We start from the raw sequence: 15,550 nt of genomic DNA on the forward strand, positions 1-15,550 counted from the left end.
ATTAACTAGTGAATGCTAGATCCTGGCTGATGAATAGGCATAAGAAAAATATACCTCCAAGCATCCTTTGTTCCCAAGCATTTCCACCTATGCAAATCCACCTGAGGACTTGAACCTATTTATTCATTTTCAAAAAGGCGAATGTGAAATGCTTTCTGAAACCATTACAAACAATGCCTAATAATCCACCCCTCCAAAAGCAAACAGAGCTTTATTTATTGCATTTAAAAAAACAACTTATTTTGATCCTTACATCTTATGCACACCGAATGGTTAAGAACATGTAACAGAAACAGGATGTAAACATTTCCTTAATGATAGCATAGTTTAGAACAAGCAAAGCAAACAACAAAACACAAGCATTTACCTCCTCCCAGTGGGATTTGGCATTTGCTTTATAGCTGCAGGAATTAGCCATTCATTTAGACAAGGCCTAGTCCCTAAAGGCTCACAGAGCTGTGTTCAATTAAATTGGTTCTGGTGTTGTTGTAAGTAAATGTTACTACACAGGAGGCCTGTTTGTTGCATCATGCAATCGAAGGAAACACTTATTTAATGGTGCACAGAAAAAATACTCAAGCAGTGTCCTTCGAGATCATCTGAGTAACAGACATACCTATTGCTTCATTTGAGACTCACTCTTTCAAACTGTCAGTTTGCTAAGGTTGGTTGCAAACCACTGAAATCTATGGAAGTTTTGCTACTTCAGAAAATAAAAAAGGAAGAATAAAAAGAACTCATCCTATTGTGCACCACTGAACGGTATGGAAGTTGCTCAACTGTAGCTCTTTGAAAGACAACAGTTCTCTCTTAAGATGTTTTTGCTTCCAATAGCTATGGATAAAAGCGTCAGTCGGGGTGGATACGCAAGTAACTTGCTGCTTTTGATACTTTCCGTGAAAAGTCTGAAAGGGGAAAGCAGATGTGTGCATATACAGCTTGCACCTCTCAATGTGAAAGAAAAAGACATTTAAAAAGGCACAACTGAATGTTCATCTGTGTTCAAAGACGGCCACATAAAATAATTATACCTTCTATCAAGTGGGCCAGAAAGAAATACTTCCCACACTTCCCAGTTCTTTTGAAATATGAAATAGCTTCATTGAAGCAAACACCACTCTTTCCACTTAATCAACCAGTGTATATAACTTGCTTGCATTAACATCCAAGAGAGAGAGACTCTTTTTTATATATAAAGATACTGAAGCATCGTATGGCAATACAAATACCAAATACCTGAAAATATTATCTTGCTCTGCTTCTTAACATTTATTTGCTTCCAACACTGTGTAAGCACTGATTTGCCGTCTTAACACAGGATTGCAGCCAGCTAAGTTTTGCTCAAGAGTAGACCCACTGAAACTGATAGACCTGAGGCTGCATTCACGCAACAGTTTATACTCCCCCCTTATGTCTCCCTAACTGTTAATATCTGCTTCACATAGGGCTGCCTTCAAAAACTGTTTCAAAACCTCCAGTTAGCAGAGTTAAGAGGCAAATAGATTATTTAAAGCAATTCTGTAATAACTAAACAGGCTGCCTGTATACTTCTGAGACCAACTCAAAGTGCTGGTTTAAATCTACAAAGCAGTTTACAGCTAACAACCCCAATATATTCTGGAAAGTCTCAAACCGGGTCAGCCAGAACTTTATTTGAGAACATTCTCTGGATCCCTTGCTAGAGGGAGGCTTGGAGGGGGATGACAAGGGATGGGAGCCTTTTCAGTTGTGGCTCCGCATCTGTGGAACACACTCTCCACTAAGGTCTGCTTTGTACTTTCACTGATGTATTTATAGTGCCAGGTAAATACATATTGGGACGCGGGTGGCGCTGTGGGTAAAACCTCAGCGCCTAGGACTTGCCGATCGCATGGTCGGCGGTTCGAATCCCCACAGCGGGGTGCGCTCCCATCGTTTGGTCCCAGTGGCTGCCAACCTAGCAGTCGAAAGTACACCCGGGTGCAAGTAGATAAATAGGGACCGCTTACCAGCGGGAAGGTAAACGGCGTTCCATGTGCTGCGCTGGCTCGCCAGATGCAGCTTGTCACGCTGGCCACGTGACCCGGAAGTATCTGCAGACAGCGCTGGCTCCCAGCCTATAGAGTGAGGTGAGCGCACAACCCTAGAGTCTGGCAAGACTGGCCCATACAGGCAGGGGTACTTTTAGCTTTAAATACATATGTTTTCCCCAGGCTTTTGATGGATAGCAATGTTTTCACTGAGAGTGTGTTTCTAGAGCTTCTATACCACTCCTTTGGGGGGGTTGGGGAGTGCCTGACTGAGCTCCAAGAAACAACTGGATTAGCACAATAAAAAAATGGGAAGACCCACATCAGAACCTCAGTCTGCTACTGCAGAACCCTGAGTGACGTCAGCAGAGTCAATTGCTTTCCCTGTGCTCTAGATCCCTAGAGTGTTTACAAAGATGATTACACCAAATATTGCAGTGAACTCAGAGGCTACAATAATGAGAGGCCTGAAAATGTGAAGAATATAAGTTCATCCCTTTCTCAGCCTCTTGGCAGTCTAAGCATGCCAACCTTTTTTTTATTATCACACCTGAAAGAAAGGTATTTCCCCTGAACAGTTTAATGTGTCTATTTATAGTAACTTTCCAGGATGTTCCTCATTGCTGGAACAGACTTGGAATGCTCACCGTCTATAAGCAAAGAGGTTGTTTCAATATATTCATGCTTTATTAAGAATCCGAACTGAGTGAGGTCTAATACCCTCCATTCCTTGCTATAAAAAGCCATGTACCTGCAGGTGGAATTAATGGAAGTTAAACCACACTTAATGCAGATTGAACCTGCATCTTCTAAAAAAGATAATTTTACAGGCAACCAGCATGCACTCTTCATCAGTTTAAAAGAACATGGTTATAAGCAGAAGCTCCATGCACCTATGGTAGTACGGGTCAGGTTTCAAACCACTTGTTATTGTTTGAGTTTAAAGCAGTAGCAGCCAACGTGGTGTTTCCCCAAATTGTTGCTGGATTCCACATCACCCAACATCCCTGTTGGTTGGCCATGTCAGCTAGAGCTGATGGGAGCACGAGAACTGGAGGGCACCATGACATTGGCTGCCCTTGGTTTAGAACTGCCATCACTTCTTGCTGGATTAAAGGCCTGCTGGATTAAATGGAATGTCCTTCCAGTGCAGCATCCTGCTTTCCATAGTGGCCAGACACCACCTTCAGGAATCCCACAAGCAGGAGAAGGTGGCCCTGGCCTTCATCCAGCAACTGGTCACAGCAGGCTACCATTTTAGCTATGCATAAGCCAAAGAGTTCTATACCCACACATCCTCCATCCAGACCAACTAGAGGCATTGTCACCATTCAAGGACAAATTCTAGCCAAGCAAAAGCACTCAAGGAGAGTGTCTGGAGCAGGGCCAAAGAGAAGTGTTTTCCTGGAGTGGAGGTGTGGCCTGGGGAGTGTCCCAAGGGCTTGATGGGGGTACCTGGAGGCCACATTCTACTCCCAGGCCTGAGTTCACGCATCCATGAATGCACAGTTTATTACAGAGACTCATCAAATTAGATACCGAAATGAAACATAAAGCTGGTTTAAACAGTTAAAAACAGATACATATAAGTATATTTCTTTCTCTCTCTCAAGAAGCCAGCATAGAATTTCAACTTATCTGCATTGAAGTCAGAATTAATTAACCCTCTTAGTAACATAAGAGACAACTTCCCTTAACCAACTTTTTAGGAGATCTTCCTAGAAGAGTTCTTAACACTGGGAGAACCAACCTTTCTATACATGCATTCTGCACATTATGGTGAAGAAGAACATGATCAACAGATTATATTGCTCCAGCCCTACACAAATACAACCATTCATTAACCATGGCCTTCTTAAATCATCCACTCAACCGTGCAGAAAGCAGCACATTAAAATGAGCAAGGATAAGTTCTCTCCTGTTCTCAGAGACAGTTAGTGTATATGGGAATGAAGCTGAGCGGATTCCATAATTTATAGGGTTATTAAGGAGTAATGGGGACAGGACTTGTTAGCTGCAGTTCTCACATACTGTAGATCTAAATCATTAATCTTTGAACAACAAGGAGTTGAGTCCTGTTTAACTCGTAATTGTCCAAAATTTTAACCTGTAATTGCCCAAACGAAATGCCTCCTTCTCCATCTCTGTCATCAATTGACTAACTATCTGAGGGCAATAAGGAGATATAACTGGCAGGAGCTGCAGAAAAATGCAAACTTAGCCACTGTTTCAGGGCATCAGCCCAAGCTTTATTTTCAGGTGACTGAATACACACTTCCTAATGAATTCCCTACAATAGGTGACAAGCCCAGTATCTTCCTAAGGAAAGCAGACTGAACTATTTAGTTAGTTCACATCAACAGATCACATTCAACCACTGTTTGCCACCCAGCACTCCCTTGGCATTGTAGCCCACAATTTAATTGCCCTCACTATTTCAATTTGCCCTTTTCTGCAGGCCCTCCTGTCCGTAAGCCACACACAAAACAGTGTGAGTGTGGGTGTGTTGATTTATTTGTTTCACCTCCTATGCTGCTTTTCTCCATTTCTCGAAACTCCCTAGCTCTGACATTCTGCTCCCTGTAAAATCTTTGTTTGGTACATTGCAGCAGGCTGCTGTGCTACAGTGTGGCCCACATTCCAGGAACTTCAAGTGCACATCTAGCTGAAGAGACAGTTTGCTTTTTTATTCACCCCACTTCCAGCCAATATGCTGCATAAAGCAGCAACATAGAGATCTTCTCAGAATTCATTCGAGTTGACAAACATGATTGCAGACATACTAAAAGCTTTCAGAAGAGTAATGTGGAATTTGTTTGCGTGAAAGGTTCTATAACAGGAACAAGATGCAGTTGTCTCTTTCTTTCTTTCTTTCTTTCTTTCTTTCTTTCTTTCTTTCTTTCTCCATCCCTCTCTCTCTCACACACACATACCACTCATACTCTAAAACTCCCTCTTTCTTTTTTCCCTCCTCAGCCCCAGGTTAAGAATATAGAAGTGAGATGGTTGTGGGCTCCTTCTCTGAAAGGACAGCCTACTCCTTAGGTTTTGGAAATGTGACTGAAATTTAACATCATGAAATTGCAGCTAATTATTGATATTTTAACACCACCTACACAAATTCATAAACCAAATAGCTTGCAAGGCTCCTTGGGAACTTAGAGAAAAATAGGTCAGCTAGACCCATAAACATTCAGGTTTCTTTTATTTCATACAGTCCCAGATCACATGAACCCGTGTGTATGCTTTTAATGCTCCCCACCTATTTTGTAACTACCACAAATTCCCTTCCTCTCCCAAGCTTACTGCAGGAGAATAATGTGGAGGTAAATATGCAAAGTTTGGAACTCCGATTATTCTTTGCTGTTCTTTTTCTAAACATAATTATATAAGCAATTGCAGCACAATGTGTTTGGCAAGAAGATTACTCTGGCAAACCTCAGCTGCAGAACGTTCCTAAATTAAACAAACGGAGGTGAAGCAAAAACTTGAATTACACTTCTCTTGCTATTTGTTCTTAAACTGATATTAAAATATTACACTTTCTTTGCTGACTTCTAGATTCCAACTGTTCGCTTAAAAAGACAAGCCTTAAAAAAATTATTTTATCAACACCACATTGCGAAAACATGCACACATTAAAGCAAGGATTGGGAACCACTGCCCTTCCAGATGTTGCTGGACTTCAATTTCCCGAAAGAGCATGGCCAATGGACAGGGACAAGCAGAGTTGTTGTCCAACACCTGGAGAGACACAGCTTCCCCGCTCCTGAATTGAGAGGTATAGACCATTTCTTCTAACAGGTGAGCAGGCATATTCCATTCTAGTAAAAGAAGCTTGCATTCTACAAATAAGTATGCATTTTTGGCAACTACTGGAATTCTCCACTGTCCACAATGGGGATTGCTAAAGCTGTGATACAGAAAACCCAACAGGTTTGATTGCTTTCCCACGCTTTAAAACTTGTGTTCTTTTCCCCACTCCTTCCTACATGTCCACCTGAGGATGTTTCAAGCTTGCTAAAGAGCAGAGGAACTCCAGTACACCAATGTTTCTTATGCTTTAGATTACTCAGTGCTAAAGCGTTAGATGCTGTTAAGAAGCAGACCTCCATGTCCTGATTTTCAAGGCAAAGCAACAAAAAATTTAATTGTTTACTAGTAGAGGGTTTTTTGTAATGATAGTATGTACCGAATTTCAGCTTCCAGAATGTTTTGGGAGTACTTTAATTTTAATATCATCTCAGTAAGAAAGTCAGACCTAAGCAGCTTTGATATTGCAGTGTTTCTTTCCGTAGAAGGAAGTAAATGAATTGTAACTTCACACACTCACAAAAATCAAGCAGTATATACTTCATGTTATCACAGGTGTATTGTATCCCAATTTAACATGTGGATTGGTTAATCCAGTAGGACTTCTCTGCTCTGACTGATAAATAGGTCACAAGGAAATGTTATAGATGAGAAAATACAGATTAACAAGATGTGAAACTTGGGTTATTCAAATACACGGAAAAATTATGTTCTGTTTGTATGTTTGTATGCCGCTTCTTCTTTGTCAACAAGGGACAAATATTGATTCTGTACATCAGCAGGAGGTTAAACGAAGAGAGACTGACCTGGTTGTGTTGTTGAACTCATTGTTGTTGACGGAGAGATGAACATTTGACACAAAGAGATCAAATCACAGCAACTGTAGTTTGGTTTTCTATAAGCTCACCCAAGTTGATGCAACTCTGTGATTTCAACCTATTAATGAAAAAAAAAATCATGTAAAACATATTATCCATACTTGTGAAAGCTATCTTTAATCATCCTGGGATCTTTGGATAAAGGGCAGTATATGAATGGAATAATCATCATCATCATCTTGCGGAATGAGACAATAGAGCCCTGATCCACCAACCCCATTGAACAAATTACAAGAGGTCCACATTGACTTCAGAGCTGGACAAGCTGCCACGCTAATTGTAACACCATCCTAGAGATGTGAAAAAACTATGATAGTGAAACTGAGGGGTGAAATTTGGAAAGCTTCGCATCTCTCTGATGTTAGTGGTTGGGTTGAAGAGACTTACAAAGAACCTGTCCATATTTAATTCTTCTCTCACATGGATGCATGCAATATATAAAAGCTGGTAACTTGCAAAAGCCCAAGCCCTTGGGGCAATCTGAAGGGTGCAAGCCAAATGGCTCGCATCCAGTGCCGGATTTATGTATAAGCTAAACAAGCTATAGCTTAGGGCCCCACTCTCTTGGAGGCCCCACAAAAATTTAAAGGAAAAATAACTGGATGTACATTTCCAAAATATAAGATAAAAAACATAGAATAAAACCTACATATAGCAACAGTGTTTTCTGTTGTGTAGGCTCCTATGATGTAAATAATGGGCCCCACCAGCTTGCCTGCTTCCTAAAATATCACTGGTTTGCTCATTTCTATATATACTTCTTCTTAATTGTATTTCAGTTCAACAATTACTTTAACAAAATACATATTTTGTTATGTGCAAATGCCTTTAGATACCTATTAGGTCCATAAATTACCATATAGCATATATTCAACACAAAAAACAGTGGCAGTCTGTTGTTGACGAAGGACAGCTGGACATATAAAGGACCCCATTACCTTCAGTAGCTTAGGGCCTCATCAAACCTAAATCCGGCCCTGCTCTCATCCAAGGGTAAGCAATCAGAACACAAGATGGAAAGGACATTAACGGAGTGTCAGTTCAGGCAGGATGATGATGGAGATGGAGGAGGTGAAGAACCAAATGCCTCTAGAACCGTAGTGCTGCCCAAGTTATGGAACACCCTGAGGCATGGATGGCCACATGTTTCTTGGGAGCTTACTGCTCAGTGGAAATTTACTTGATTTTTCTTGCTTTTGCTGGCTATGGTTAGACTGTTTTTGACCCATGACCTTGAGACTGACCGTGTTGACGTTTTACTGTTATCTTAATTGTGTTCCGTGATTTGCAATTATACAAGTTATTTGTTTATTTTATTTAAACTGCTTGGAGGTCACTTCTGGAAAAACGTGGTACAAGTGACTCCCCACTTATGCATGTTTGACTCACATGCAACCACATATACGCATGGTACCAGGAAATTAATAATTTGATTTAAACTGCAGAAAGGTGCGGAAAGGGGGGAAACGGGCCCAAAAGAGTACAAAAACTGGAAAAAAAATGTGTGAGTTGGTAAAATGGCTAGCAATCCCAGGAGCCTTTGCAATTGCAATCTGACCCACAGCCAAGCACTTTGGAGTCCCAGTCTACCCCCTTGTCATTGTTTCCACATTGTTCTTCACCAACGAGGAAGACTGAGAGCCACCATTCATGCCAGTCTGCTAAGTGCTGCTGATTTTTAAAAGAGTTTTTAAAGTGTTTCCAGAGGTTTTTTAGGGTGTGTTTTTTAGGTACCCCTGTCCGTTAGGTCCAGTCGTGGACGACTCTGGGGTTGTGGCGCTCATCTCAGTGGCCGAGGGAGCCAACGTTTGTCCACAGACATTTTTTCCAGGTCATGTGGATGGCCTTGACCAGGCTGCTTCTGGTGAAACCAGAGCAGCACACAGAGATGCCATTTACCTTCCTGCCAGAGCGGTACCTATTTGTCTACTTGCACTTTGACGTGCTTTTGAACTGCTAGGTGGGCAGGAGCTGGGACCGAGCAATGGGAGCTCACCCCATTGCGGGGATTCGAACCGCCGACCTGGCTTTTTAGATGGTTTTCCCCAGTATATGTGATTTAACATATATGGCAGTATCCGGGAACATAACCCCCACATAAATAGGGAGTCACCTGTATATACACATACTAAATTAATAATAATAATAATAATGTATTAAAAATTAGGCCCAGAAAACTAAAAGCAACTTGGTAACTATTAGGATAAAATAAAATGTGAACTCTTCCAACACGAGGCAAGTTAAATGCTAGCAAAGCACATAATGATAATGGTCTGCTTGAATGTCCCTAAACACATCTCACATTTTGAAAATTCTGGCCCTTAAAGAATATATTATAGAGGTTATCTCTGCTTAGTATAATTCCAACGCATCCAAGAATTCAGCTGCAAGCTTTGCAGAGTACTTGCAAACGAGTCTTTTTATCAATTCTTTATGCTGTTACTAATACATTTTGTGAAATTACAACTAGAAATATGCCCAAAGAGAGATGATATACTCGCAATTATTCATTTCATACTGTGTGGAACTTTCTTTTTTTAATAAATCAAAGATTGAGGCATATCAAATTGCACTGAAATTGAACAAGAATAATATTTTCATGGGTATTTTGAAGACTTCATTCTGCCACATTTAGCAGATTTTATACATGCATCCGAATTGATCTCACTGTTGTAACATCTTTACTTTTTGAAAGCTTCTTAGAATTGGCATATCTTAGAAAGCAGAATATTGAAACAAAAATTTGTTTAGTGGTTGTCACATCAAAATCAATCAAGAATGCACTACTGTATTGCTGAAACTTATTTACTAAAAATGTACTAGACTCTTAGACATAAAACTAGAGCCTTCATACAGACAGTGGCATATGGTGGGGAGATAAATTTCTAAAAACAAAGTGTAATTCCTTCTCCATTTGTTCACAATGAAAATTAAACCCCAAGGGGGGAAAGTGAATGCTTTTTGAACATAATTATATGCTAACAGTTTTTGTTGTTGTTGTTGTTTCATATTGTCATGCTTTCAAGAAAACCTTCACTTTTTATACATTATGGTTTAAACATGACATAGAATTCAATCCAAACCATGTCTACCCAGAAATAAGCCTGTTTGAATTCAATGTGGCTTACTCCCTAGTAAATGGCATTAGGATTACAGCCTTAATTAACTGGCTTGAAAAGAAGCAAAACATTTCCAATGATATTTTCTTCATATGTCTAGCAAGTCGCTGAGTGACCGAAACATTGCAAAAAGAATGCATGCCTCCCCTCTCCTGCAACTCCCTACTTCCCAAGTTTTCAAAACAAACCCTTACTTTTGCAAAGAGGAGGTGGTCAACCAGCAGTGGGTCAGGCATCCTAGACACAGGAGAAGAAGCCTCACATGTTTCTTATGGTCTTCTACAATGGGTAGGGTTTCTTGGCATGCCAATCAATGTGAAAAATTATGTCTGAAGGTAGGAAGTTTTTAAAACCACTGATGCACAGATGGAAAAGCGTCATGTCTGCTGGCTTTCCAGTTGACCCCAACACTCACATTTGAATGTGTTTCATATACAAGGTGTACACATGCTCTCTCTGCACAGTTAGGTATCCTGAAAATGCAGAATACCAAACCATGTAGAGAGAGCCTATGCACCTACAAGTTGTATTGGCGCAGGAACATGGAGCATAGGAAGCTGCCTTGACTCAGTCCATTGGACCACTGAGGTCAGTATTGTCTACACTGTCAGTGGCTCTCTAGGATTTCAGGCAGGGTCTCCCCCAGCCCTACCAGGGATTGAACCTGAGATCTTCTGCAAGCAAAGCAGATGTTCCACCACTGAGCCATGACCCTGCCCTTGATCTCTGCACAGGCAGATACACTTCATCAGCTCAGACTCCCTCTAATTTGCAAAGCTGGTTATGGCCTTCTTCTCACTCAGGATGCAAACTCATAACTGGACTGTCCCATCTCAAACTGCACGTCCGGTGGATCACATAATTGGATTTCCCTCCATATGAAATGAAATCCTTCCGCATAAAGAACTGCCATATCATGGGAAGAAGCCTAGCAAGCCAGTTTTCTCATAGAGCTTACACACATCCCACCACAGTATGCACCTATAGAAAATCATTGTCTGTTCTGGTTTACAAGTTCTGCTGGATGCTCAGGTAGCAGCCTGGTTTACATGCCATGCTAAGCTAAACCATAGCTTAGGGCTTGTCCACACTTCTGTTTGTCCTGTGCTTTCTAGGCATGGGTACAAGTGGTTTTGCATTTGCCCTGCAACCTTCCCCTAGAAAGCATGTTCTTAACTGCTGAATTGGGTGGAGAGAGGAAGATGGCTGCCGAGCTTGAGCTCCGCGTTAGTACTGTGTTATTTGTGCTATTTTATTAGTCTTTTATTATTGTTTTAAGTGATAAGGGAGATTAATAGCTGAAGGAAACCCGCTGTGAACTTTTACTGCAGCTGAGTGAGTATAACTCCCCAAAGGAAAAGAACGTGACTAGAGAGAAATTCTTGGGAGGAAAGAAAAACCGCTTACCTGATAAGGGCCTGGAGAGGCCTTGGAACCCCTCCTTATTACTCAAAACTGCCTTGTGGAGAGCCCTGCGACGGAGCTAATGATCCTAGTTTAGCTTATTAAGTTTTTAACTCAAAGTTTTAAGTTAATGCATTGTAGCGTGTTTATTACAACAAGAAAGAAAGAATCCACAACTTTAATGAAACAATGGTGACGACCAGGAGTGGCCGCAAAACCTCAGGCTTTTCTCTGAAGGCTGTAAGACCCACCTTTAAAAGAGCCACTCTAAAGAAAGCACAAACAAAAATCACTTGCTTCTACAGGAACAGAGCAAAATGTGGAATAAATGAGGAAACGACTGAAATGAATGAGAACAAGAACAAGAAGGGAAGAGAAACTCTACTCTCTCCTACCAATCTTTCTTACAGCCATAGTGAAGGACAGGTTATGCAAAGAAAGGAGTGCACTAAAAGCAGCGATAAAAGCCTGAAGTACATCGATACAGCTGATGAAGTATCCCCGAAACTGAAAGCCAAATCCCAAGTTCCCCCCGAACCATCGTTAGATCAAAAAATGGAGGAACTAATGTTAAAACAAATTTCGGAATTGGCCTCGGGAAATATTAAACCCTCGAAAGACTCTTATTCTCATTCCCACGAGACAAATGAAGAGGGTTTATCTATCATCAAATGGCTAGTGCTCCTTACTGAGGACATCGAATCCATAAAGTCCTACATGGACATTTGCACAAAAATTTTCACCATCATGGCTGACTTATGTAAATCTCTCTGGAGAAAACCCATCGGAATGCCTGCAGAATCAGAGAGTAAACATGGCCTCGCATCCACCCTCTGTACGAGTGGCCCATTAAGGAAGGGTAAGAAAGCCTGCAGAGCTAATGCTTGTAAAAGGAGATCCACAGTTGTAAAAAATGTTAAAAAAAGTAAAAACATAAAAAATTTTAAGCCAGTGTATTATAAAAAAATGGTTTTTAAAAAGCTTTTTAACCTACTAGAGAGCACATCAGCCTCTGGGACTAGAGGGAATATGGCGAAGCCTTTAGCCAAGAAGTCAGTCAAACAGGATTTGCACCCAAACGTCTGTGCTGATAAAGCTCTGGATTGTCTAGAATCTTCAGCGCTTGCTCCACCATCAAGCTCTAAGCAAGATTTATTACTCCAAGATCCATGGTCCTATGTTTTAACCATAGACAACTCCAAATCCTATAAGGAGAGCATTCCAACAAATAAGAACTGGAAGCTGGTGTTGCTTCAAAACAAGCTTGTTTTTTCAAGCTATCCTAAGCCTCCAGGATTCTTATCTCAAGAGGATCGCAAAGTCCATTTACTGAACTTCCTTAAGGCATATATGCCAGGTACTCTGAGTAATCCCACGGAGTTGGACCAAGTGGAATATCTATATTTTGATGGCCTGCATGCCAGGGCGGTGGCTACATTCCATGATCGGAGATTGGCAAAACTGGTATATAAACACAGAGAACGCCTAAAGACAAGTGGTGTAAAAATATCAAGATACTTTAAAAATGAGGCCTCTCCTATCCCACTATTCCCCAGCTCTGCAACTTCGACTGCAGCACTTCATCAAAAGGCCGAATACCACACTTTAATTGATATAAAAGCCACCGAGGACTCGCCTAATCACCACCCAGAGTTACTTACTAATGATCTTCAAAGACCAGACTCTCCCGGGACTTTATATGAGGTGAGCCAAGGTAACGGGTTCGAAAGTTTTGAAAATAACTTAGTTTACTCCTACTGCGCTCTCCCCCAAGAAACTCAGAACAAAATACTTTATAGACTGAATAACCTCCGTTCTTGTCTGACAAATCTGACGAAGGACCAACCAGGACCACACAACCAAAACATATCTGATTTTGCCCCAGATCAGGCTTCATACCTCTATCGTCACGAGCTGGATTTGTGGGTCAGGAAACCCTCCGTTACCCCAGGCCAACTGGTTGCTGTGGAGATGAATCCATCCTCTCAGATCTTGGAGCCGAAACGCCCCTCCTATAAACCAGCCCACATGCAATCCATCCCAGAGGCAAACCTGGTCACTACATTAGCATGGGATAAAATGAGAGAACTTAATGAGACTGAATTGGGCTCTCCAAATAAAGTGCCCAGCATGGGTGCGCCAGGTTGCAACCCTAGCATTCCACCTTCCTCAAATGTGAGCATACTGAATACATCTTTAAACATCATTGAATTAGCATCTGAACTAGCTGAACCCGCTGAAAGGGCTAATAGCAAGAACCAGAGGAACTTGGGGTGACATCCGGAATGCACCACGCATACCTCACTAGCACCCTTAAATCAAAGATCTCTCCAAACTCTATCTATTATGTCCTGGAATGTAGCTGGACTCTCATGTAAATTAGCTGATTCTGATTTTATAAATTTTCTTGAGTCTTATGATATAATACTTCTGCAGGAAACCTGGTCTCTTAAACTTTTAAATATTCCTAATTTTATTACTTATAATTTACCCGCTACTAAAATGTCAACAAAAGGCCGACCTAAAGCCGGTTTGATCTGCGGTATTAAACAGTCTGCTAACCTTAAAATTAACTATACCAGAAATATTGGACAGTATGCACAATTGTTATCATTTTCCATTGCTTACAGGGAAATTCTTCTTTTAAATATATATTTTCCTCCCATAGAGTTGGAAATTAGACCAGATGATGGTTGGAATATAGTCTCTGAAGAGCTGTATTTAATACGTAGTAAATCTCCAAATATCCCCCTGATTGTAATGGGAGACACCAATGCTCGAATTGGATCAGATAATACAGCTCTCTATAAACGTTATGTCTCAAATCTAGCTGAAGATGCCCCACTTCCATTGAGAATAGGGAGGAATTCAAAGGACATCATTATTAATAAAGCGGGAGGAAAACTTTTACAATTGGTTTTAGAATTTAATCTCTCATTTTTGAATGGCTCAATGTGGCCGGATATTCCAGGAAATTTTACCTTTAGCTCCAAAAGGGGTAGGAGTGTAATCGACTATTCTCTAGTTTCAGTTGAAATGTTAAATGAAGTTGCCTCTTTTACAGTTGTACCTCGCTCAGAGAGTGACCACTTCCCAATAGTTTTAGAGATGTACAGGAATCCTAGAAATAATGATATCTGTCCTCTTATTAGTATTGATAAGACTATTTATGCCAAAAGAATTTATATAAGTGATAAAAATAGGGAGGATCTATTAGCAGTATTTGAAAATAACCCAGTTACTCTCGAACCTGTGGCTAACCAAAATTTGATGCCGCTGGAGGACAATGATTGTTATTATAAGACTATCCAGGAATTATTCTCTTCTTTTTTAGACCCTCAGTTCAGCAACAAACCTTCAAATAAGTATAACTGGTTTGATAAAGATTGTATTAACTATAAGAAAAAACTTAGAACTTGTCTAAAAGAGGCCTATATTACCAACTCTCAAGATCTCTGGCAGACTTATTTTGAAATGAAAAATGCTTTTAAGAACATGCTCCTGGAAAAAAAATCTGAGTTTGCACTAGCCAAATGGTCTAAAATTGTTACTGCATTAGAAATTAAAGATACCAAAACTTTTTGGTCACTTCTCTCAATAAAAGATATCACTGATTTCCCTAATATAAGCGATGAGGCTTGGATCTCACATTTTACTGCTGTTTTTTATGATCACCAAGTCTGTAAAAAGGAAAATTTTATATTTTCTCTGGTAAAAACTACACAATTTCAAATTACTGTTGAGGAGATGAAAAGGATAATTTTCTCGTTTAAGCAAGGGAAATCACCTGGTATGGATGGCATTCCAATAGACCTGTTGAGATTAGATGTAGAATGGTGGGCCTCTAAACTTGTGCCGCTTTTTAATTCTATCTATCACTCAGCCCTTGTACCTAAGTCGTGGAACAACTCAATAGTGGTACCGATCTTTAAAAAAGGTGATAGGAATTGCCAAGAGAATTACAGGCCTATAAGTTTGTTACCATGCATAAGTAAAATCTATGCCAAATCTCTGCTTATTAAATTGGAAGAATGGATGCTGACAAAAGGTCTACCTGGTAAAGAGCAGGCTGGTTTTAAGGCAGGCTCGTCAACTCTTGACCACTGTCTAGTGTTAAGCCATCTTGTGGATAAATATGTCATGAGAAATAAACAAAAACTCTTTGTGGCATTTGTGGATTTAAAAAGCGCCTTTGATTCGGTCGACCGCAACAAACTATGGACTAAACTAGAACATCTTGGTATCGACCCATATCTACTTACATTGATTCAAAGTTTACATTCTAATAACCAAATATATGTTAAAGTATCAAAAGACGGTAGACTTG

The 15,550-nt window shown here is 40.4% G+C and overlaps 1 protein-coding gene and 1 long non-coding RNA gene across 2 annotated transcripts in view; one reads left to right on the plus strand and one right to left on the minus strand.

The window, feature by feature from the left end:
• Nucleotides 1-15,550, minus strand: part of HDAC9 (histone deacetylase 9) — a 423,892-nt gene that overhangs the window by 371,100 nt on the left and 37,242 nt on the right. Inside the window, exon 3 of the mRNA XM_083405349.1 lies at nt 6,629-6,758. Coding sequence (XP_083261475.1) covers nt 6,629-6,674 — 46 coding nt within the window. The 5' untranslated portion in view covers nt 6,675-6,758. The remainder of the gene's footprint in view (nt 1-6,628; nt 6,759-15,550) is intronic.
• The window catches only part of LOC310660671, a 365,222-nt gene that overhangs the window by 119,456 nt on the left and 230,216 nt on the right, over nt 1-15,550 (plus strand). The gene's annotated exons all lie outside the window — the stretch shown is intronic.

This window comes from Podarcis tiliguerta (assembly GCF_965153285.1).
Source record: "Podarcis tiliguerta genome assembly, chromosome: 12".
NCBI classification, from domain to species: domain Eukaryota; kingdom Metazoa; phylum Chordata; class Lepidosauria; order Squamata; family Lacertidae; genus Podarcis; species Podarcis tiliguerta.